A 24,828-nucleotide genomic window follows, 5' to 3' on the forward strand; every position below is an offset into this window, starting at 1 on the left:
TAGTGAATTGAAGGGAGTTACTGACCTGCCTGAACGTGATTCCCAGAGCCAAGCTATGTTAACAGATTGTATAAGACTTCCTAATCCTCTTCAGTCGGTTGTATTAATGTGTGTTAATCAGACAGGTTAGTTCAAATCACCACAAATATGCAGCATCCACACAGTGCAAAGGATAGTTTTAAGCAGTAATATCTTAGTGATCTTTGAAGTGATAATCTATCTCCCTTAATCTCCAAGTGAACTCATTTTCACAGCTAGGTGATTTACTAGTTTGTTTATTTAAATATAATGTTTAATAATAATCTAATTTTTTGGAAAATGAAAACAGCTGGGCATACTTCTTTCAGTGAAATCTGAAGTTTGAGAGACAAAAAGTATTCACAGAATTAGGTCAAATTCAGCAAATATTTTAGTGTGAAAAGAGAAAGAGACAAGAAAATATTTCAGTTAAAATTTTCTAAATTACTCTTCCAGTTTTCAGGCTGTTCGAGCTCAAGAACTAATTTTCTTTCTCATGGGCCTTTCTGGGTCAAACCTCAGAGAAGAAAAGTTAGATAATGAATATGATGTTCAGAATCACTGCTGAATCTGTTCAGCAGATTCATTACAGTATTCTTTCCCTTGGAAGAAATCACTAAGTCATGCAGATCCACCCTCAGGATTTTTAGCCAATAATGTCTTGAACTCCATATAGTGATGTCAGGTTAAGTTGGACTATTCATTGCTTGGAAGAATGATCTTTCTCATTATATATTAGTACAGTGCATGACACAAAGACGCTGACTTTTGACATGCTACTGAAATTTAAATAATGTTTGTGTAGAATGTGTCCTGCAGACAAATTGTGTTTTAGAATGTCTATTGTTCTGACAAAAATTAAAAAAGAAATTAAAAATTCTTTAGATTCTACAAAAGTGTTGCAACATGGTTTCCTCCAGTGGAAATTAGTTAATCAGTCATGAGTTGTGAATCCTTAAGTCATTCCACCTTTCTCACATTAATACTTGCTTCAGGGATAGACTGCTTAACAATCTTTTATTGACTTCTGAAATAGCTCTCTGAACTAGATATCTGTGAATTTACAAGCTGACATTGAAATGGAAGCCATTTCTTCAAGGAGGAATAGAGATCTGCTGCCCCCAGATACCCCTTCTCTTCTGAGTTGCAAGAAACTCAGGAGTTTAAAAACTATTTTTATAAATCTGTCCTTCTTCCAGCTCCACTGTTTTGTTGCAGCTGTTCAATAAACAAGAGCTTGAGAGAGCTCACTCTGAACCTAAATAAATTCCTTATAGCTGTGAGAGGAGAGCCTAAGTCAGCTGAGCTCAAAATACTCCAGAGCAAACAAATAGAAATGACTTAAAATACATTTCTTACCTCTACCACTTTTCAGAGTCATGGTATAGGATTCTCAGATAGCTACTCTGCACTCTCATCAGGGTACCAAAGTTCAAATAGCACATTCTCATGAGTGGGTACACTTCCAGGAGCTTTTTTAGTTAGCTTATATACACAGTTTTTGAAATGATAACATTTTAACATTAGGCCATGCTCTAATGAACATGGACATGTGACTCAGAAGAAAGCATTTATAGCAAAATCTCATTTTAATCCAGATCATCTCTGATAAATCGTAAACAGCAAAAATGTCCTAGGACATTTTGTACTGGGAGCAAATTATTATTGCATAATTACACAATAAAAATTATAACAGATCAATAAGGATCAAGATAAAGGCAATAAACAACACTTTTTCATAAGGAGAAGTAAGACAGTTGTAACGCTATTGTTCTAGAGTGCATTTTTAATGTAAAATATATTGTGGAAAAATCAATATTTGACTTCTACAGATTCTTGGTGCAGACAGCAGCTCCTTCTGCTGTAAATAACCACATTCCCTGAGTATTGGAAAGGGATGCTGAAAAGATTTTGCAATTAGTAACTTTCTGTTGGCTAAAATTCCTCCACTGACGACATGGTATGATGTATGTATGACACATTAAACTTGATTTGAAAAGGTAGTCAGCCACACTTAAGAAAATGTATGAGATGGTGCTGACCCAGATTTTACCTTTTGGTCTTTTAAGTTTTCTGTCTACAGAGATCAGAAAGTACTTACTGCCACTGAACCAGTCCAGCACAGATTACTGTAACACGTAGGTGATCTGTCATAATACAAGGAAACATGTTTGTTTGATTTGCTCTGTGAATATGGAAATGTAAAAGGGACACAACACAGAGCGTGAGAAATGTAGATAAAAATATTTTAATATTCTGCAAGGGAGATTGTTTTTCTGCATGTATCCTTATTACAATTTAAAATGTAGAGGTCTGCTATGTGATTCCTCTCTGCTGCTATTCAAAACCATAGATGGATTCGGCCTGTGTAACCATGATGTCACTCAACAGCTCCCGTCCTCAAAAACAAGGGATTTTGCAAGCAGTAGGGAAAAGTGTGAAGACAGAAAAACAAGCTTTCCCAGAAATTCTTTTTGAGATACCAGTTTCAGAACTGACAACAAGTCTCCTCTCTTCAACATCTCATCTCTGTGCCTCCACAGTGTATTGCAAACAGGCATTTTCTGATACACATTTTGTCCTAGGTGCTTACGCTAACATACTGCACTGTGTATTGCCACCCTCGTGTTAACATGCTGTAGCTTTTGAGAAAAAAGTACTGCAGCGGTAACATGTCTCATTTCCTGCTGTGACCAGGGAGAACGCAGAGGCTCCTTAGCGTTCATACGTTCGCCAAGTACAGACAACATGGTGAATGTGGATTTCAGCACCCCGCGCCCCAGCACGGTGGAGAGCTCCGTCTCCTACTTACTGTGAGTACCTGCAGCTGATGGGTTGGTTGCCTTTTATTTTTGTGTTACGTGATGTGAAGAGTGCAAAAAACAATATGAAGGATTAAAGATAGAAATTTTTAAAAATGTAAATTGTAGGGTCCTCATTCACTACTTTTTTTCATTAGTCTTTTCCTCTCACATAAAATGGGTATACGATGCTATCAGTGCTCTTGTTTCACTTTACACACAAATTTTTCGGTGCAAACTGATGGCAGAGCATGTGAAATTAGAAAGACTTGTGTCTTCGCTAACTCATCCCTGGCTGCCTCACAGAATAGATAGACTGATGTAAACAGAAGAATAAGACTAGAAAGTAATAAATGAAAAAAAAATTGAAAATCCACCTGAAAGATAAGAGTCAATAGTTTTAAAATAGTTAATGTACACACTTCTTCACACTTGCAAAATTGTATCTAAACTTTTTAAAAGTCAAGTCACTCTTGGTTAGAGCTCAGCATGATTTTTTTCAGATCTAAAGGTAAATTTTTCAGCAAGTGTTATGCATCTTAAAAGAGGGATTTAGCACTCCTTAAGCATTGTATCTGTAGCAAAAGCTTTGTGAATTCTGTAATTCTACACCCATCACATTCACTGGGGGGAAAGGGGAGTATCCACAGAGCTCCACTTTAGACATTTAGCCATGGGAACCTAATTTAGGAATCTAGGTTCTCTGTATAATGAATAGAAAAAGCCTTCCAAGGGCAATTCAAAGCCCCTAATTGTTGCCCCTAATTAAGGTGCTGAGAGTCATCTTCTGTAAATAGCCTTTTTTCTCCACTGCCTCCCTACAACACCTAGGTTCCTACGTCCAGGGACAACCTCTCTTGCCCAGAAAATCTCTCATCTCCCTTTGTATTGTAACTTATAGACAGATAACTGTGATTATGGATAATAGAACTTCAGTCCTGCAGTTACAGGAAGGTAACTGTCATAAAAAAAAAAAAAAGTAAACAGATAAAAGCTCATAAAATAGAGCACATGTCCGTGTTCGTGTTGGTTCATGTGGCATTAGCGTGCCTTTTGCTCACTGACTGCAATTGACAGTGCTGGATGTCGTTGCTGATTTTGGTCTAGAGAGGTCTGGTCACAAGCAAGGCAAGGAGGAACATTCCTCCTTTTTTAACTAATTTGTGACTCTCGAGGAATAGGCCGTGGGACATGTAGACAGAGAAATAAGAGTAGTGAATGCTACACCCACCTTGAATACAAGAAGCCAATACATTTTAAAAGGGAAACATATACTCTTTTCACATTTCCCACCAGCTGTTTGTTCACTCTGTTTGCTCCATTTTGACCTTTCTTTGTTCTTTTTAACTTCATGTTCATTTCTCCCTCTCCTCCCCCACCTTCCTGTTTTCCCTTCCCCTTCTGCAATTACTGATTTTTAAAAGTGCTGTTTGTATTTTGGTATTCTTCAGGAGAGAAAAAGCTGGACCAGTTTGCCTTGACATGCAAGCTTTAGAGCAGAGGAGGAAGAGTATCCGGGACACAGAAGATACAGTCACGCACCATACCCTACAACAGTACTTGTACAAACCGAGGCAAGAGGTGAGAGCATGAGGCCAACATAGGACAGATTCTCAGTCTAAAGCTGGGAGAGACTAGGAACCAAAAATTTGGGAGTGAAACTCGGAAGGAAATAACACATCTGCAAAATCCACCCTTGAGGAAGATGGGATCTTTGTCTGTATTCTCTCCCACTTATGAGCAAAGCCTCATGCGCACAGCTAGTGCCTCTGATTTCAGCAGGGCCAGGGGAATGCGGGACTGGATCCAAAATAGGTTCTGAAGCAGGATGAAATGGAGCGTGTAAACTGAAATGATTCACACAGACATAGGGAGAGGCTTCCTTTGAGTGACTGTCACTCTTTATTAGTTATACTTAAAATTCCTGGACTAATACCAGTTTCATCATAAAGACAGAGAAAGAAAATACGAGTTTCCATCAATGCCTTTAGATTAGCCTTTGGTTCACTCTTTTTTTAAGCAGTTGGTTTTGTTTTCACGGCACTGATTGACTGCATTAATCCAGGGCTTCCAGCAGCATTTCTAAATAAATAAATACTGTTTTTCCTTCCTGGCCACAGCACAAACACCTGTACAGCCGACATGAGATCATGCACAACGAAGACGAAAAACAAGACAAGGAAATTTTCCACAGGACAATGAGGAAGCGCTTGGAGTCTTTCAAGAGTACCAAACTAGGAATAAATCATTCCAAGAAGCTCAATAAAATCCACAAGCGAGACCGGGGCCAAAAAAGGGTAAAATACTTGCATGAGGACTCATCTATTATGCAAACTAAGGAGTGGAGAGAGCAGGGAAGACTCTAAAGGGTCCCATGTCCTGCAGTTATCTCTGCCCTATAGAACTTCATTAGCTTAAGAGTCTAGACAAGAAGAAATTGAACTATGAGGTGACTCAAGGGGCACCTTCTCACATGCTGCTTTTCTCTATGCTTTTGGACCCTTCTGGGTGAGAGACTTTTGATCACTTGTAAAACAAGGGAGCTTGAGTCAAGTGGGAGCACTGCAGGAGGATGTAGCAGGGTTCAGCCGCAGCATTGACCATTCCACAAAATTTGCATGGAAGTAGGAGGGAACCATTTGAAGAACCAAAGCCCCTTTCTTTTCCTGCAGTGAGTAAGAGGCAGAGGGGGGAAAATAACATCATCAATACAAGGACACAAGCAAAGTTTAAAAGAGATTTCAGGGTTATACTGCGGAACTCCACGGACTTTGTAAGGACATCTCTGCCATTGCTATCTGATGATGGCATAATTTTTTTGGTAAATGTTCATCTGTTTGTTTTCTTTCAGCGAAACAGCAGTGTCATACCAAATGGAAAAATACCTTCAGAAAACCCAGTACAAGATTTTGCTTTGAAGGAAAAAGGTAAACAAACTGTTAGGCCAGCTTCATTAACTGCATTTTACCAACTACATTGTTGGAAAAAAAAATGCATCACTGAAAAACTTCATGGCATGCAAAGACGAGGCCGGTATTAAAAAGGGACTTCTAATCATAACCTGAGTTGGGGAGGTCTGCTGCATACTTCAAAATGTAGTGTCTGGGTGATTTAGAAGTTGTTTTTCTAGACAGCTAGATGCTAAATCAAATTTGAATCAGCCCTCTCACTCATATTTTTAAAATCTCATGTTTACATTTTGAAAACGAAAAGATGCAGGGGCTGTGATGTAGATGAAGTTTCAGCTTCCTTTTGAATAAGCTGCACAGAGCAACTTTTGCTAGTGTCTTTCTTTTTGACCAGAGCAGGATATGTCTGTCCATTACACCACACCATATAAATTCAGTAGTTTGATAGCATTCCAATCTGAGTTAAGGTCCATTTGTTTAAAAGGAGTCTGGATCAGAGTTGAAAGCCAAGCAAGTATGAGAGAGTAACTTTGAAAGGAACACACAGTCAGAGGCCACTTTCAAGACTGGCTCATCCTTCATGCCTATCCACTAAGCCTAATAAACAAGTCAGCCTTAGAAGTCTACTTTGAAGCTGACTACCCTAGGGAACATCCCTAGCAAAAGAAGGAAAGAAAAAAACAAAATCTGACATTTTGGTTGTGCATGTAAAAGCATACTTTGATCTGGCGCTTTAGCCATCTTTTGGCCTTCTGTCAATAATAACAAGACATGATGGAGACTGATAGGTCAAATTATAATGATATATTATTATTTATATCATGTGGCTATGTGGCTATCATTTACATATATGATATATCTAATATATCATATATAGTATGTATCACATATATATGATAAAATTATCTATATGTTTCACTTGAGAACTGAAATGTGGTTTAAAAGCCACTGAACTAACTATTATTCCTGGTCTTTCCTCTGCTTATGCAGGCAACGCCTTGATCTCAAAAGCTGAAGTAAAGCAGAGAGAGATTTATTTTTTCCCATAGCTCCAAGCAAAGATTTTTTTTCCTTATATATGCTCTTTAAATCATTTTCTGAGCTTTTTTTTTTCTGACTGACATAGGCAATGCATGCTGGCTGAGTAACTGTAATACTGTAGACTACCTTTGCTTGGGAAGAGCTTTCCAAATGCTTTTAAGTAGGTCATCCAATGCTGTCTCCTTAAAGCACATTCTTCACAGAAATCTCTTCATCCTCTACCTAAAAAAATAGTTTCGTTGGAGGATAGTGTTAAGAAGTGATTTGGCAGCAGACAGAAACACTCTTCACTTCTTTATCCAAACTGTAGTAAGACCAGTTCTCCTGCAGTAAAAACTTATATATGCAGCAATGACCTCACCAGGTTGGAAATCAGTCAGGATACTAACGCCAACATCTGTCTAACCATGAAAATGCAGTGACTGGTTGTTGTAAGGGGCCACAGTTGACAAGACCTGAGCATTTAAGAGGCAAAACAGATAGCAGCATAGTGGTCTTATATCATGTGTTTGCTCATTTCAGTGCCAGGAAAACAGTCTCTCAGCCAAGAGCTTATCTGGAATGCACCATCTCTACCATAGTACCAGCCACTAATGCAAGGCTGAAATCTGTGCTGGCTTTCTTAATCTAATTGGTGTCTAAGCTGCAAACTGGATACATTCAAGCTCTCTTTTGCCCTTATCCAGATTCTTGTTAATGATAAATCTTAGATAACTATTTTAGCACCAAAACAGCATGAAATAACATTTTATATGAAAACTGATAGAAATCTCTAATCAAACTGGACTTTTTTTTTTCTTTTTCTTTTTCTTTCTTTTTTCCCAGATTTGGAGTTTTCTGAGCCAGAAGAAAGTAACGATTATGAAACTTTGCACCTTGGCAAAGGAGTTGATTTCCTGGCTAATGTGACCAAGCAAAATTTCACAGATACACCTAGTGGTAAGACAATCAACTACATATGGATTTTTTTTCTCAAATATAAAACAGTTTATTAGCAGTGATGCTGCTTTATCTTGTATTTTTTGTTTTGTTTTCATTTGATTTGTTCTCTTAGAAATGCTATTTGCTTAATATTATTAACACATGAAAAGTTTTGGATATTTAAAGGTATGGAGAGCATCAACTTTGCAGCTGATAATACTGACAGCAGTTGTGAGCATGACAGCATAATCCAGACCTAAAAGCACTAATTATTTCTAGCAACAGAAAATATTTTCTTAGATTTGTCCTACTTCACAAGGCCAGCCAATACCAGTCCTTTGGAACTGACTGCTACTAGCATTTAAATCAACCTTGCTGTGTGATACATTTCATACTTCTTCTTTCATGTGGAATTTTTCATCTTAAATCCACAGCTCCCTCAGATCCTTACAAGGCTGTATGCTGGATCATTTTACAGATACTGCAAAACTCATAGTAGTCACAGAAAAGGGAAGGTCTGCAGCATTTCTGGGCATTTACTGTATTTGACTTCTGGTCTTGAATGGCTCCAAAATATCAGATTGAAAATATATTGTTATATGTAAAAGAAATAATATGATGTGATTTCAAAGGTTTTAAATTTTAATATTTCTCTTTAGTCCTCTTCTGTTTGAAGTCTCAATGTGCCACTGTATGGGTAACATGCTGCATGTAGGGAAGATAAATTCTTGTGTTAGCATTCCTGGCAATCATGCTGATACACCTTTTCACTGCATCATGACAAATTCCCTGTCTGGGTTTATATAAAGGCATCCAGAAATCGATCCAGAAAAAAGTGGGTGTCGAACTGTAGACCTAGACTATTTTTAAATTTTCTTTTACTGTTTAAACACTATAGATTTGATGTTTATATTAAAAGGCAGATGTTACTTACTTTTGACTGCTCTGTGACCTGCTTTGGCTCCCTCACACACATCTCATACCTATATGGATTTGAGCACTTTAAGCCTTTTTTATTATTATGGGGGGTTTTTTTCGTAGGTTTGATTTGAATGTTCTGCAGTTCTTTTATGTTTTCCTTTATTTTGGTTGAGGGACAGGTTGATTTGTTCCTCTATTGATTTTATTCATTGTCTGCAGACATCCCAACCATAACTGCATGTTATATCCAGTTTTTCTCTTTAAAGGAAATCCAAGCAATAACCAAGCCAGTGAGAGCAGTCTGTGTGTGTATAATAGTATATCTGCCAATGGGTTTCTTCACTATAGCCCTTCTCCTTATACATCTTGTTGTATTACCAAGAAATTACTTTAATTAATTGAATTTGTTACTCATGAACTTTTTGTAGGAATTGATAACCCAGTATTTTCAGCTGATGATGATCAAAGTGTCTACATGAAGTTCTCACCATGGTTATCTAATGAAGATACTGTGGTACCATCACAAAGGGCCAGAGTGCAGATCCCATATTCTCCAAACAACTTCAGACGGCTCACTCCATTCCGGCTCAGCAATAAATCAATAGATTCCTTCTTGCAAGCAGATGGCCCAGAGGACCGACCCCGATCTTTTCTCCCAGAATCAACACATATGTAATATTTTAAAACAGATTATCATCTTTATTTTTAATCAGTCTTCCTGTCTACTCTGACTACTGATAAGAAGTTTATTTTTCTAATTTTTTTCTCCCAGAGTGTTTCTTTCCTTCCTGATGTTTTTTCTACAACTAAACGTCTTCTATTTTCCTCTTGTTTGAACAGCTAAACATTTTTTCCTCCTATAGAACTGCTGTCCAGCTGTAAATATTTGGGGTGAAATGCCTGGTTATTTTTACAACAACTAAGGATCTGGCTCTTTGTTTTGGCTTGAACATTTTAAATGCTAAGCAAAAACTATTCCAAACACCAGAATGTTGTGTGCCTGTTTTCAAGAGGATCCAGGTTTCTTGGTTAGCCAGTTCTAGATGATAAAATTCCTACTTGAATTGCCTAACACAAGGCAATTCCGATTCAACCCTCTTAAAAAGTGGTGGTTACTCTTTCAAGTAACATTGTCAGGACTGTCTTCAGGTCTCAGCAAACTAGTTAATTATCAAGGACAGGAGACTACTAAGAACAGCAAATCAGTCCTAGCCAATGCCAGCTATCTCACTTATGCCAAAGCCCTGGAAAGACAGTCTGGTTGCTGATGCCAAAGTACGTGGTTTGCCTGTAAGAGGTTGGGTGAGTCATTTAATCCATCAGATATGCAATAGGAACAGGAGGCCTAGACCAGCAATGGGCTGAGCTGAGCTGCTCACTCTTAGCATCACCACATTGTGATTTTGCCTCTGCTGCTGAGAAGCCTTGCACCAGTTCTCAAGATCTGGCCAGGTTCTTCTTTATCCTGGGCCTAGCCAGTGAAAATGCTCCTACCGTGCAGGACAACTGCTAAATGACACTGCTGATTACACCATTAAGTTGCATAAGAGAGAGTTAAAAATGAAGCAAGTTTTGCACTGAAAAGCATCAGATTTCCCTTACACAGGTGGAGATAACTACGCAACAGCCAAAACCACAGAAAAGCAGAATTCCAGTTTTGGTTAGAGCCCAGCCATTTGCCTTATCCTGAAACCATGAATTTTTCTTAATCCATATCTTGTTTTGAAACCAGAGATATGTTCATCTTTTTGATGCAGTAAATCAGCTGATGCCTCTAATGTGTTATAGGCTTAAAAATAAATCAACTCTAGGTTTAAATGAATATCCTGGTGGCCCTTTAATTCTTGTTCTGTGACATTTTTCCACACCATAAAAATCAGCATTTATTTCTATAATCAACATAGTGCTGTAAAGGAGGTGGTTCAGGTCACAGTTCAGCCATCATAATTGAACAGAGCATAGGGCACTGCAGGAATTATGCAGTGAAATCCAATCCTCAGTTTCATCGGGAATTAGCTTCTGGGGAATCCATGATCAGATGTGTATGACCTAGCATGCTCTGTGCATCAAAAACACAGGAATGTGGTAAATTCAGAGTACTTCTGCAGGTAGCTGATGCTTTGTTCAGACAAAGATCTCAGGATGAGAGTGACTGCTACCCAATTTTGATTTGAGAAGAATTTCATGATCTTTTGAAAAGAAATGGAAAAGAAAGTTCCATTTTGCTTCTGTTCTGGCTTCTGTCCCTACGGAAGATGTGCTGGTTCAAGATTAATTCTAGGTAGCACATTAGTTTCTTCACTGGAGTGTACTGCAGCACTGTGGTTAGTTCTAGTACTCAGTTCTCTATTAGTGCATCTTCTGATTATTTTTAAATGGTATTGTAAAATACAGATTGGATTAATTAAAAGATTGTGAATTAAATTCCAATGTCCTCATTAAAAACTAAAACAATGAACAGCATTCCAAAATAGAAACTTCTTCCTGACATTTATCCACATCAAAAATCTCTTCACAATTTTTTCCATTGAAAATATTGTCATAAAATACTGGCTTATTATTCACTGAACTGTTTCTTGCTAACCTTTGTTCCTTTCTTCCATTCTATTGCCTTGATTATACCTGACTTTATTATTTAGAATTGCTATGCATTAGTTCTTGTGCAAGTATGTCTGATATATCAAAGTCACTGGGCTTTGACTGAATTTCTTAAGAGGCATTTTGGGAAACTAGATTACCTGAGCTAACAAGCTCAGAGCTTAATTACCCTCAGAAACAGTCCTCTGAACTATCTCCTATAATAAAATGTCCTAATGGGAGAATGACATTGGAATTTCAGTTAAAAGGTTTTAAAAACAGTATAGATTGGAAACTAAAAGTAGGAATGTGAAGTTTGCCTACACAACCTGAAGTGTACAGAAAACTGAGCATAGGCTTCAGTCAAAAAGAAATTGATAGTCTGCTGATACTCTCTGTTCATTAATTAAAAGAGCACAATTTCTTTCAAAAGTGTCTGAAAGATTTCCTTGACGAGCCTCATGACTAAATGGTTCAAAAGCAAAGATGTGCCTTAATGACCAGATGATGGCTCCATCTCCTAAATATTTGTAACATGCAATGTTCATCACTGGACTCAAATCCACCTCATATTCAGCCAGGATAAAAAGTTTGATAAACTTGGTTGAGATTGTACAATATGGCCATTGGGACACAGTACAGTTCCCCAGCTCAAAAACAGTCTTAAACCACTCACTTTCGTAAGATTTTCAGCAAAATTACCAAATTCAAAGGATTCCTAGAAAATTAGTATTTAAAATAGAATCAAGCTTGCACTGGTATAGAGAGTCTGTGTCTATATGTTTTTCTATTTAATTTTGCCCTCTAGGTGAGATGGAGCATGATGTTGAAATGACAGAATACTCCTCTTCAGATGACAAATTGCCTCCTTATACATCTGACCAACCAAACCAAACAAAAAGTGTTTCAGAAACTCCCCTCCACTTCTTTCCATCTTGTCTTCAGATGCCTTGGACACAAACCTATTCTTCCTTGGAAAATAGAGGGAATATATCTCTTTCTACTGTCTCTGAGTATGTAACTTCTTGTGACCCAGATGTACCTGATCTCTACTGGGAAGCAGATACAGATATGAATAACAAAGAAACAATAAACTCAGGTTATTGCTCTGAAGTTAGCTATGAGCCAGAGAATTCACAGGAGGAGAGTTCTCTTTCTATGCCTGAAGGGCTAGAAGACTCTTATATTAAGGAGCCCCAAGAGAAGATAATGTTGCTTGATGTACAAGCAAACTACAGATCTGCTGCAGCCAGGCGTGTACAAAGCCGACGTTCATTTCACAGGCCAAAACCATTGCAACACCCTAAGCTTCAGAAGCTAGCATCGCTTCCAGCATCTTGTCATGTCCCTCCACATTCACTGGAACAAGAGGAAACACAGCTGTGAACCAGGACTTACTTGAAAGGAGAAGATGAGAGAGAATAAGTTGAATATAGAGCTTCTCTAAAAATAGAGAGCAACCTGTTGGTTTGCTTTCCATCAGAATGGTTTCTGATGAAAAAGGAGGTGGCATCCCATGATGTCAGAAGCACTGGGGCTTTCTATTGCACTTATATTTTTAAGTCCTTATTCATGCTGAAAGGCTGCATGGTAAAGGGAAAATATGCCTCCTTGCTATTTTTTCATGTAGACTGTTACAAAAATCAATCATCTTTATTTTTGGAGGGCTAAAACAAGAAGCTTTTCAAACGGTAAATGTTTGGAGGTTTTTTACCTAGAAATGGTTTATTATGCCATATATTCCCAGTAAATACATTTAAAGAAATAGCCTGCATTTGCTGTATCAGTAATGGAATTCAGTATTCGTGATGTATGAATTTCATATAGGAGGAGCCAATGGTGAGCCTTTTGCCTGCTAAGTCTATTCTGATTAGAGTGGACCAGTGCCTTCTTTTTAATTGCAAGCTAAAGAAAAAATATTTTCCTGCTCTTGAATACTAGCGTCACTGTGTAACTGTGGGATGTTGACTTTGTTGGAAGCCTTTGGGGATTAGGGGAGAGGAAAGTCCTGGCCTCTTGAAGTTTAGTCAAGGACTCCAGGATGGCCAGTGTTTGACCTTTATTTCCCCTATTTAGTGGCACTGGAATAAAAGAACATCCAGAATTAGTACAGAATTTTAGTTTGTGTGGTCACAAGCATCTCATTTTATATTCTTGATTAAGCTGCTCAATTTTAAATAGCATCACTCATTTAAAAGTGTAAATACTTGTCATTTGTCCTGCTGCTTGTGTGTCTTCCAAATATTCTGTTAGATCACCTTGTTTATTTATGTACAACCCTCTTTCAACAGCAGATCAGCATAATAGCCTCACAGATGCTATTCTGTCTTCTACCACATGGTTTAAGTGCCACAATGACTCAGGATGTTGATGTTTCAAAGTACTGTACAGTGGTAGTTTGGCTACTGCATATGTATACACTTGTTTGTGTCAGGAAATTGCATTTTTATTTTCCACTTTTCTGTTAAATGACAATAGTTAGGATTGCACTATTATGTATGAATCTGATCTAATTTCTGTGAAGCCAGCTGGAGACAGCAGTGAAAGCTGACTCAGATGAAGACTTAACAAAAGTAAATGCTCTGAGATCTTTCATAGATGTGTAATGCTCCCTGCTGGACTGCTTCAAGCATAGTCCTATGGCCTAGCTCTTTTTTGCCTTCAGTGGCTCCAGTCCTGAAACTTTGGCTTGAAATCTTCAGTGATATAAACTGCTGAGATTCTGTGACATTAATAGATGAGTGCTTAGCTGCTTCTGTGAGCCTAATGTGTACCTTATTTCTATTTGAGAACCATGTAACCCCTTTGTAAATTAGCTAAATGAACTTCAGGGAGGTATCTGAATTGCTAAGCACTGGATCCAGTGGAGGCTTTCTTTGGTAAAATTTACCTTACCTATAGGAATTAGCAGGTACTTCACTCTCCATCCCTCCCAAATTTTGAAAGGGATCTGCATGAGTCTGTGTCAGATATCCAATTTTAGATACACCCAGGCACCCCAAAAGAGTGGAGCACTGTATGAACATTCTGACTCAATGCTTTTTCCTGTCTTTGTCCTCTTTGCAAAAGTGCCCATTAGGCCGGTACATACTGCAGAGACGTGATGGCAGATGTCTGATACCTTAGCTAGCTACGTAACCTATGCCTTTAGAGACTAGATTCAAAGTACTGGTTCTTTTGATATCAATCCACAGGCAGCTGCCTGTCTGCAAGCATCTTGGGTACTGATTCAAATCAGTATCCCTAAATGAAAGGCTCCATCACCCAGTACTGAACCCAGAGCTAGTCTTGTTAATGAGGGTCAGGAGACATAATTTTATAATTCGATAATGTAAATACCATTTTTTGTGAACTGGATAAACATGAACATACTGTTTTGGTGAAGGAGAGTATTTTTAATGTTGTTCCAGATAGATAGTAAAATTGGAAAAAGTATTGGAATTTCAATCATTGACACCAACATACAACCCTTACTGATCCCAGATATTAGCACAAGCAAAGTGCAATGTGCCAAAATCTCATCTCCAGTCTCATAGCATAATGCCTAACTACTAACACAAAAGTTGACAAGATGTTGATTAGGTGTTGGCTTTGAACTAAAAGCTTTCATTTCTTATTGGTGTTGTACAGAGGTCATTGCTGTCTTGCATTCTGAAGAAGAACCACACTGTGGGCTGCATTTTCTGTATGCTTATAAGAGCATTCATAATCTATTTGTGTACAGGCTACCTCAATAAAACATCTGCAAGTCCTCATCAGCAGGTGGGAATTTTTGCCAGATAGGTGTTGCACACACAAGTGTATGCACTTTTGAAAATCTCAGGTTATGAGATTTTTCATGTTCTTGTATGCTGAAGTAATAAACACAAGAGGATCAGTAGACACCACAGTGTTTAGAGACACAGCAGTCTCTGGGAGGAGTCAGGATCCTGTATGCTTTGGAGAGGCCTGTGGGCTGGTAGGAGTGTCTTCAAAACAGAGAGGAACATTAAGCCATTTTTAACAACTGAAAACTGGAAAGGCACTGTGTACAAAGGGCTTAACTCTCCATTTACTCTCAAAGGCCTTAGGCCTTGTCCATATTATAAAGGGCTCTGTCACCACAGTCATATAGGTGAAGCATAGACTGGCCAATTCTGATAGTGAAAAGACCTTTCCCTGGAATAGCTTACATCATTTCTGAAGCTCTTATGCCTCTAGAAGATGTTTTGTACTATAGTTGTCTCTACATCAGGGCTTTGGGTGGCACAGTTTGTAAATTTGAAATGTGATGAAAAAAGTTTCAAGCCCCTAATTTGCACATTGGGAGAATACTGGGAAAACAGGTAGATCTCAACTAGTATGTAGTAGGTTGTAATCCCTTATTTTTTCCAGGGCAATTACTCCTACCAGGAGTCTACCTGTGTATACAAGAAGAACAGGTCATAAGTTTATCATCTGTCTCACAGTTTTTACTCCATGCTATTTTTCTATGAACTTTTGAGTTTCAGTACATCCTGTGGGTGCAAGTTTTTGATTGCTTCTTCAGCAGACTTAAATTGGTCGACCACTACTAATTTAATCACAGCTGTGCAGATGTAGAGCTGCTGAGAAGTTGGCTGTGTGTATCAGCTTCTTCTTACTGTGTGAGGAAACAATGAATGAGATTGGAAAGATCCGTTGGTAAATCAGGTCGCCTCTGGTGAGGCTGGTTCAGTTCTCGCTGAGCTACGCTTGCTGAAAAGTCTGTCTAGAATTTATTTGTGATCTGTGTCTGTGCTCTGTCAAAGAAAGACAATTTTTGTGGTTTGTGGGGAATTCCACAATTGCTATTTATTGAACATGTAACTATGGGCAACCTTGTTGTACAAAGATGGAATGCAGAAATGTGTGATGTCTTTCTACATTTTGCTCCGCAGGTAGGATGCTTTTCAACAATGTTTATTATGCTGCACTATGACCTAGAAATGTTAAAAATAACAAGTGTGTCACCTGCATTCAGATGAATTCTGTCTCTCTAAGTTGTGAAGCTACTTATTTGAAATTATGTTTTACAAATATATGGTCTAGTCAGAGATTTATGTAACAAAAATCGTAAAATAATCACGTGCCTTAAATTGTCACTCTTTAGAGAGCTGCTGTTTGGAGATTTTTTTGTGTGCAATTTCCAAGCAGTGTCAACTTCCTCCATATATTTTTAAACAAGTCAAGTTGTTCTGCTAATATGTCTTTAAAAAAATGTTTTAATAGTATATCATGATGAGAAGTTTGGCAATAAATTGTATCACTTTGGTGGAATCATTCTGCTTTGGCAAGACTCATTGATTTGGTACATTTAGAGAGGACTTCTCATATAAGACTTCTGAGAAAATGGACTGTTTGAATTTCTGTCCCTGAATCAAATAATTAAAAATAAGTGGCAATAATGTAATGCTGAGCATTCATGTCATTTATAAAACTCAAACCATTAAAAGCAGCAACAAAAGCTGTAGAAGATATCCCAAGTCTCACACTGACCACTGTGATACTTTTGGTATAGTCCTAACTCCATCCAATTCAGTGACAGAATTCTCATTGACTTTATAAAGCTAGTAGTTCAATCCTTAGAACACATGGAAATCCATTTTTTTCAAGATATGCATACTAATGTTATCATTATAACAACATAAGTTAATCTGTATATATTATGATATATAACATAGCATTATAATATCAGTCTTTTGATGAAAAGATTCAAACCTTTAGGGTTTTGTTTTACCGTGCAATGCTTTTTGAAGATTTGGCAGCATCAATAGCTCGATTCAGATTTTAGTAGCCAATAATGCAGGCCAGCTTCATTTCCCACACAGAAACCAAGGAAATTTAATCTAAACTGTCTTGAATTGGATAAACCAATTTCCCCTGAAGGCTCCGTGTACTCAGTGAAAATTACCGTTTCTATTATCGTCCTGCTTGTTAGGATGTTTCCATGCCTGATACTGCTTTCAACAAGTATCTCAACACTGCACAGGAGGTGTGGGGTGAAAAATTAATAAACAATAACAGTGATAATATTATGAAATAAACATTTAATAGAGTTAAAAAAGAATTATCTTCCAAATTTAGATCTGAAGAGATTGAAAAGGATAGCATAGATGACCCAACCATATGCTAGCAAATACAATTCTGCAGCAGCGAAAGTATATAAAGCTGTTTTCACGGTCTGTCCATGCAATAGCCGATCTGCTAGTAGGCCATCAAATCAGCGGTGGGGAGGGGTCGTCCCTTCACACTTTTGTTGATACATTAAGCATAGAGACACAATGAACAGCCATTTCTGTTGGAAAAATTAAGCTTGCAAATCAGCATCCAAAGCCACTGGTAGATTCTGATAGGTCAAGTTTAACGGCTTCATAGTTTAATGGTCCAAGAAGTCTTACTATCTAATAACGTCACACTGAAATAGATCGCGGGCTTTTGTCAAATGACTTGCATAACACAACTGGCACAGAGATGCAACAGTGAGGATGACTGAAAGCCAAGTCGTCCATTGTATCAAAACACAAACAGATACTAAGTTGTGGTCAGCTCAGTAGAGTCAAGCTAGTTCAATAGTGAATAGTCCAAGAGGTTTTGGATAGGACTACTCAGTATGAGCTTTAACCCCTGATAACAACCCTGAGGAGATTATAACTAGGCTTCAGATCATAGCTGTTTTTTCATTTTTTTATCCCGGTCTTGGATTAAACCCAGCCCCACAAAAAGCCTGTACTCTTTCCCTTTCATGCCTGCTTCAGGCTTTCTTCATCTGTGGAGCATCCCAAAGCTCTGTATCTCTGAGAACTGAGGATCTGGGCTGTGTGAGGAGTTCATATTTCTTTGAGGAAAAAAAGAACTGAAGAAGTGTTTCTTTGCGTTAAACTCGGTTTGTGTGGGATTTATTCTAACTGGCCAGCTTAGCTCCGGCCACTTTATTGAAGCTGAGTGACTCCACTCACTTCAACAAGAAATAATTATAACAATGTCACTCCTTCTGTCCTTTCCTCTGTTCCAGTCTGCAAGGGAAATAACTTAATTAGTTATTGTTTGAGTGAACCAATTATTGGTAGGAAAAGAATGTTGAGATTTCAGAAATGAGAAAGATGAGATTTCTGCTTGGTTCTGCGAGGGACAGTAACAGCTGTTCAGCTGTTTTCTGTAGAAGTATAGTCTATAACTAACTTTTGCTTACATGAAAGCTACTAGACTGTAGATGCAAGCCTCCTCCCACCAGACTAGATGGAGGTCCTGTTTTGTGAAAGATGGTTTATTCTGAAAGCTGATACTGTCAATGCTAACTAGGGGTTAGGATGAGCACAAGGCTTTCATTGTTACATATGGTCTTACCTTTCAATTTTTATTGTATAAATATTACATAGCAGAATACTAGGCATATGCTGTAATGGGATTGGGTAAAATTTCTCCTTCCAAGCTGGAACAATTTTTTTTTCCATCTGTTTTTGAAGTCAGATTGCTAGACCATGGTGTCTTGCATAACATAGCTGATGAAATTTAATTCAGCCTCCTCTATGTCAAGCCAACTAATGCATGTTTGTGGATTCCAAAAAAGGGCACATATGAGGACTCTCCAAAATTAATATTACTTCCTTACTTCTACTCACTGTATTTCCTCAGACATCAGAAAGTCAGTTTATCCCAGTGCACCAGCTTATTTATCCCAGCTTACTGTGAGCTCAGATTTCCTTGCTCACAAGCTCCAGAAAAAGCAACTGTACTTTCACATTACAGCTGCAGATCCCAGTCCTGGAATATAAACTATCCTTGTACTTAGGAGGAGCTTCACTGACTCAAGTCTGGCTTTTGGAAGGAGCCAATCCAAGGACCTGCCATACTGGTTCACTTCTAGGAGTGGGACTTTAGTCCTTATTCCAGTGAGAATTTTTTTTCCTGGAAGAAGCAATTCTTACTTGAGTTCACTCAATCTAGAGTTAGTGCGCACTGAGCCAAACCAGCCAAGGACACATTCTATATTTCTGAGATATACAGCAGAAAACCAATAATTCCTTAGGAGAAGTAAGCTTCAGAGAAGGTTACAAGTGCTATCCATCTGCATCCCAAATGTTTAGCCTAAGACTTACTGCCACCTTCAGGGTTTGATGTAAATCCACAGTCAGTGAAGGCATGGACAGCCCCCTCTTTGATTAGAATTAAAACTTTGGAGGATAAAACATTTGATATATTTCTCATATCATAATCACATTCCTGGAGCTTTCTTTGCCATATGGATTCTGGCAGATCACCCTGCCTCATCGGAGATGATGAGCACATTAATGCTAGCTCTACTGTGTTTATTAGCTACTTACGCTCTACTTTCTTACCTTCTGCAGTAACAAATAAAAGTCAGCTCTTATTTTCCCCACTGTAACTGCCTCTCATTCAGTTGCTTTTTGGGGGGCAAGTTTTACACTATGTAAAGAGACTTTTCAAGCTGGATATACACAAAGTAAGAGTAATTGACAAACATGTATTGACTAATACACACAGTGGAGAGCTAGCACTGAAATAGTCTTAGGCTAGACATTAATGTGCTCAGCACACCCAATAAGACACTTAAAGAGTCTCTCCTGGCCAGGCAGTGGTCAGTTGAGTTTGGAAAGGTAAGCCTCTGTTACTCTTTAGAATAGACAAACACTTCATTTTGCTGAGCTGCCATTTTCTGATTCTCAACTTGGAAGAAGCATAGAAGACTTGCATTCCTCTGTGCAGGACCTTGAGTGCAAGGCATTGACCCCCCCCTGGGATGGGGATGGAGACAACTAATGCATCCTCAGAGCCACAGCTAGTAGACAATCCTGGGGGTATGCTCTTGTATGCTCTCTTCTTGCTTCTTTGACAAACGTGATAGAACAGAGAAGTGGAACAGGCCTGTCATGACAGCCACGAGGCTGTCAGCTCTCATGGCCCTGACAGCTGAATTCTCCACAGAGTAAGTAAGAGCTGTGTCATGGCTCCTAGGGACCTTGAACTGTGGTACTGCTGCTCAGTGGAGGTCAGTCTCCCAGAAACACCAGGAAGAGTGGTTATGAGGTTATTGTAAGGGTATCTACAACTCTTCTGGATTGAGAAATTTTGTCAGCAGCATTAGAAGACCTCCTAGCTGTTGGAGAGAATGCCCACAAATGGGTGCAGAGGATATTGAAAGCATTGCTGATCTCTCCAACTCTTAAGTCAATCATTTTCCTGACAATGGAAGCCCAAAGAGGGACATGCTTAGCAGACAACATAAGCAGGTACAGCAACTGCAAATTGTGAACTGAATATGCAAAAAAAATGAGGTCATAAACATATTCTGAAATGATGTGGACAGCAACATTCATGTTCTTCACTTATAGCAATTTTTGTTTCTGTTTTAAAAGACAAATATCAATGCAATGATCTAAGTGTTAAACATTTCACTTATATGCTGTTTCAATGTATTCCTTTTCAGATTTTCAGAATGTCATAGATGTGAAATACTGATTATCTTCAAAGCAATCTTTAATGCCAGCCAAGGGCAGGGTGTTTTTGTTGATATCAGTGATAAAATCCTCCTTAATGTATAGGAATGGATAAATTATCACTGTATGAGTTTTTAAAACTTTTCTGGAGCAGCTTTCTAATACGGTATTAGGAGTTTGTACTTTTTCTTAAATGAATTTGTTGCTATAAAAGGCCTGACTTAAGTTTCAGTTGGTTTTAGAACTCCAGAAACAGTTCTCATTTATGGCTCAAGAAGCCATACTCATAAATGCAAAGCTTCTGCAGGGATGTAAGTAGTTAAAAATGGAAGGAAATTCAGGCCAAGTATGTGTATACAAATGTACAGAACTGAAACAGTGAAGACTGAAATGGATAAAGTTGACCCCAAAGGAAGATAATGTAGATAAGTCCAGAAGACATCTATATCACCTTTCTAATAACCAAAGCTCAACTCTTACCACACTCACCTATTTCCAAAAGTTAACCCTATAATGCAGTTTTATCTGACTCATGCTAAATCCAACATTTCCTTCAGTGTAAAAGACTAGTAAAAATACCAATTAGTATAGTTATGAGTAATCCTGGAGAGATACCCTATGCTGTGAAAAAAATTTCCCTCAAGATGTAACAAAGACCTAAAAGTGATGCTGCCAAGTATCTGCAACAAGACAGACTGTATCAAGAAGAGATGTGATGATTACAATAATTGACATTGTTCTATACCTACTGTCTCAGAATGTTACCATAGGTCTGATGACTTCTAATTGAAAGTTAAAATATAAAGCTTATCTGTTCATTATAAAGAGAAGATAGAATTATAGAAAATGAATTAAAAATTTTAAAAATGTATCTTTTAAAGTGTTAACTTTCCCTTACATAATGTGAAGTTGCCAAATGGACTATTTTAAGTTTCTTTAATGCATTCAAATTTTAGTAGAATATCAAATCTGGCATAGACATTCTTCTTCTGCTGTGAGCTTTCAAACTTTAAAAGTCCATCGCTGATGAAAAAGATAGGGCCAGGACTAAAATGCAATTCTACTGTAAAGGCAGTAAAAGCTTAAACCAGAACTGATAAATCAGTTTGTTCTGTTTTTGTACTTTATAGCAATGTCTGATCTCTTCAAAGTGTTAACAGTGTTCTGATCAATCTATACTCCTACATACTCTTAAAATCACTCATTCAGATTTTTAAATAGGAATGGGATAGCTTTAGAGTCCTATTTTTGGCAATGCTAGATTGTGGATTTTAAGCAGCTCACAGTAAGATTTCTGCTATTCTGACGAGCTAAATAGTGTTTCTGTCAGGAGCCAACAAATTCAGTAGCCTGATGGAGCCAAACTGCTGCACGGCCTTGTCCCCAGGTCCAACCAGTGGTGACACTGAGCATGAATTCCTAATAGGCACACGCACAAACATACATATACAATACACATATACACATACACACAGACAGCCCACAGATCAACACAAAGAGAAAACACAGCACTCACAAACACAAACAGCACCAACAGCCTCATCCTTTTCCCCTCTCTACCTGATCAGGATGAAGGCTGGTTAGTGGGAAATGTGTACATATATACAATGCAGAACCCTCCAGTAACTGACTTTAGACAGTCTGTCCAGTAACTGGCCTGGACCCCCTGCCCTTCCAAATACTTTGCATGCCCCCATGTACATCAGCACCCAGATGCATGCACTATGGATCTCCCAGTAACTGGCTTCCAACACTCAGGCTACTCAGCAGCTGGCCCTGAATCTTCAGTCTCCACAGTTTCTGGCACTTGGACATACAAACTTCTGAAGCCTGCAGTCCCACTCCAGTTGTTGGCACACAGACCCACCTGCACACACCAAAGCATGTTCAGACACACATACCACGGATCACTCCAGTAACTGGACTTAGACACCCAGTCTACCCAGTAGCTGGCTGTTGTCTCCAGTTGCCTCATAAACAAACACACACATGCAAATGGGTCTCATAGGTGACCCTAGATCTTACGGTCTCCCCAGTAGTTGGCTTGACCACCTGGTCCCTCCAGTAGCCAACTCCTTCAGTTGCCTCATGCACAGAGATACACACACACGCAAATGGGTCTCTCAGTCAACTCCCAGCCCCTATGATCTCTCCAGTAGCTAGCTTGGACATCCTGGTACCTCCAGCAGCCAATTCGCAGACCTCTGGTCTGTCCAGTATCCATTCCAGATTTATGGCTGCTTTGATACCTGATTCTCAAGCCACTTATTCTACACTTCAGGTAGTCCAGCTTGATATTGGTGATCACACACTGACATACACACCCACATAGTATGCATGCAGTCTCTCCAGATGCTGGTATCACAAACTGGTATCCCTATGACCCGTGGTCTGACTCCAGTGGAGTCACGCACTTTGACCTCCATATACATACGTATATATATAGAACAGAAAGCCTTTCGCCCAGGAAAATGGAAATGGAATTTAATGAGAAGATGGGACACACTGGTGATTGGGTACACAGCCAACTGTTCACACACCCCAGTTCCTTTTATCCCCTTATCCTTCTATTTCTCCATGCTTGTTCCTCACCAAACCACCTTGAGCCCTCCCTTTCCCTTCCTTTGGTTCCTCTCCAAAACATCCCATAACAAGTCTTGTACAATCCCAACCCAGCATCCTATAATGAGTCCCATATACCACTGTAGGCAGTAGCTCCCCTCAGTCTAGAAGGTGATCTAGGGAGCCTTTCCAGGCTGACTCATGCTGATAGGTTTTACCCCACAGACAATGTCACGAGATCACCTTCTTGTGACAGCCCTGGAAGGAGCCAGATTAGGGTGCTCCAGTTTCTCGAATTAGGTTATTGGGCTTTCCCGCATATGTGCTCCTTTGCATGTGTGGAGGCAAGCTTTTTATCAAATAATCTAACAGTTTCATTGTAAATATGGGGGAAAAGGTGTTTTAAGATTATAAATACTTTCAGCCTTTACTTATTAATGGCTAAATAAATGTAATAAAAACATATATTTAGTCTACCAAACTAAACACACATCATATCCTGCAAATGCTTGAGCAGTGCAGAGGTGCTCACAAAGCCCACCCTTGCCAAACTGGCCTGGATAACAACAGCTGATAGGATAGAGATGTGGGTGGAAACAGTGTGGATAAACTGATCACTCGAAACTGTCTGTGGGGCTGTTTGCCCAAAACTGATGATCTTCACAAAATGACATTTATACTTTAATTAATTAGCCAGTTTAGATAAGTGTTTCAGTAGCACAAATTATCACATCTTTCCAGCAAAGTCCCACTTTCTTGGAAACACTTAAAAGCTCTATCAAACTGACATGACAGGTAAAGTCCATTGGACAGTGCCTAGAGTCCTTGGGTTAACAAGGCATTCTGTGATGGTACATTTTACACAGGTAAGCACGATGTCAAACCCCCTTCTCTAAATTCACACAGCAAAATGCCTTTAGGCAAAGGCATCTCTTACTTGGGAACTGTAGGGTCTATCCCCACCATTATTTTATAGCCCTCGGTAAAATCTGAGTCTTATTTCCCTCTTGTGCTAAGCAAGGACAGTACATACGGTAGCATCAAGCCTGGTACTGCAACTCACCTGAAGAACAGTCCAGGGAACACTGGTAGGAACAAACTCAGAAATATAATTTTATAATGGAACAGAATTGAAACATGACCTCAGAATAAGTGGTCATGACAAGCCAGAGACAAAGTGAAGGTAAAAGTTCTGAAAGCAACATAGTGTACCTCAGCTTGGGTACAAGACCTCCCATAAGCACAGTTCAACAGACACAGTAACACTGTGAGAAAACTATATACAGTTAATTGCCTTTTAAAGATCATGTCATTAACAGTGCTATGAAACAGAAATTTGCATGGACAGGTGAAATGTATATCTGAATCTGTGTAAACTGGAGAACCAATGAATATTATAGCACTTGAGACCCCCAAAATAGAAAAAACAGGTGCTATCGTCTCCATCTGTAGACAGGGGCACTATCAGAGGACCATCCACCAAACATGTGAATCATCTCCTCTGCCTCTCTTGATTATAGAGATGATATACAGCTACTCTACATCTCACTTGATGACCCATATTAAGCACCTGCAATTAGCTGAGCTGAATATAGGCCCTGATGAGTATAAAACATGGTACCA

The 24,828-nt window shown here is 38.7% G+C and overlaps 1 protein-coding gene across 2 annotated transcripts in view; it reads left to right on the forward strand.

The window, feature by feature from the left end:
- Nucleotides 1–12,135, forward strand: part of SLC9A3 (solute carrier family 9 member A3) — a 57,185-nt gene extending 45,050 nt beyond the window's left edge. The window contains exons 11-17 of one of the 2 annotated variants that reach the window (XM_026107128.2): nucleotides 2,716–2,831; nucleotides 4,271–4,400; nucleotides 4,940–5,116; nucleotides 5,671–5,746; nucleotides 7,595–7,708; nucleotides 9,040–9,283; nucleotides 11,997–12,135. In XM_026107128.2, the coding sequence (XP_025962913.1) occupies nucleotides 2,716–2,831; nucleotides 4,271–4,400; nucleotides 4,940–5,116; nucleotides 5,671–5,746; nucleotides 7,595–7,708; nucleotides 9,040–9,283; nucleotides 11,997–12,000 (861 nt within the window). In that variant the 3' untranslated portion in view covers nucleotides 12,001–12,135. Of the gene's footprint in view, nucleotides 1–2,715; nucleotides 2,832–4,270; nucleotides 4,401–4,939; nucleotides 5,117–5,670; nucleotides 5,747–7,594; nucleotides 7,709–9,039; nucleotides 9,288–11,996 lie in introns of those variants that run through there. The other variant, XM_026107129.2, reaches the window with a different exon arrangement.
- The last annotated feature ends 12,693 nt before the right edge of the window (nucleotides 12,136–24,828 follow it).

Source organism: Dromaius novaehollandiae, chromosome 2, assembly GCF_036370855.1.
Source record: "Dromaius novaehollandiae isolate bDroNov1 chromosome 2, bDroNov1.hap1, whole genome shotgun sequence".
NCBI classification, from domain to species: Eukaryota; Metazoa; Chordata; class Aves; order Casuariiformes; family Dromaiidae; genus Dromaius; species Dromaius novaehollandiae.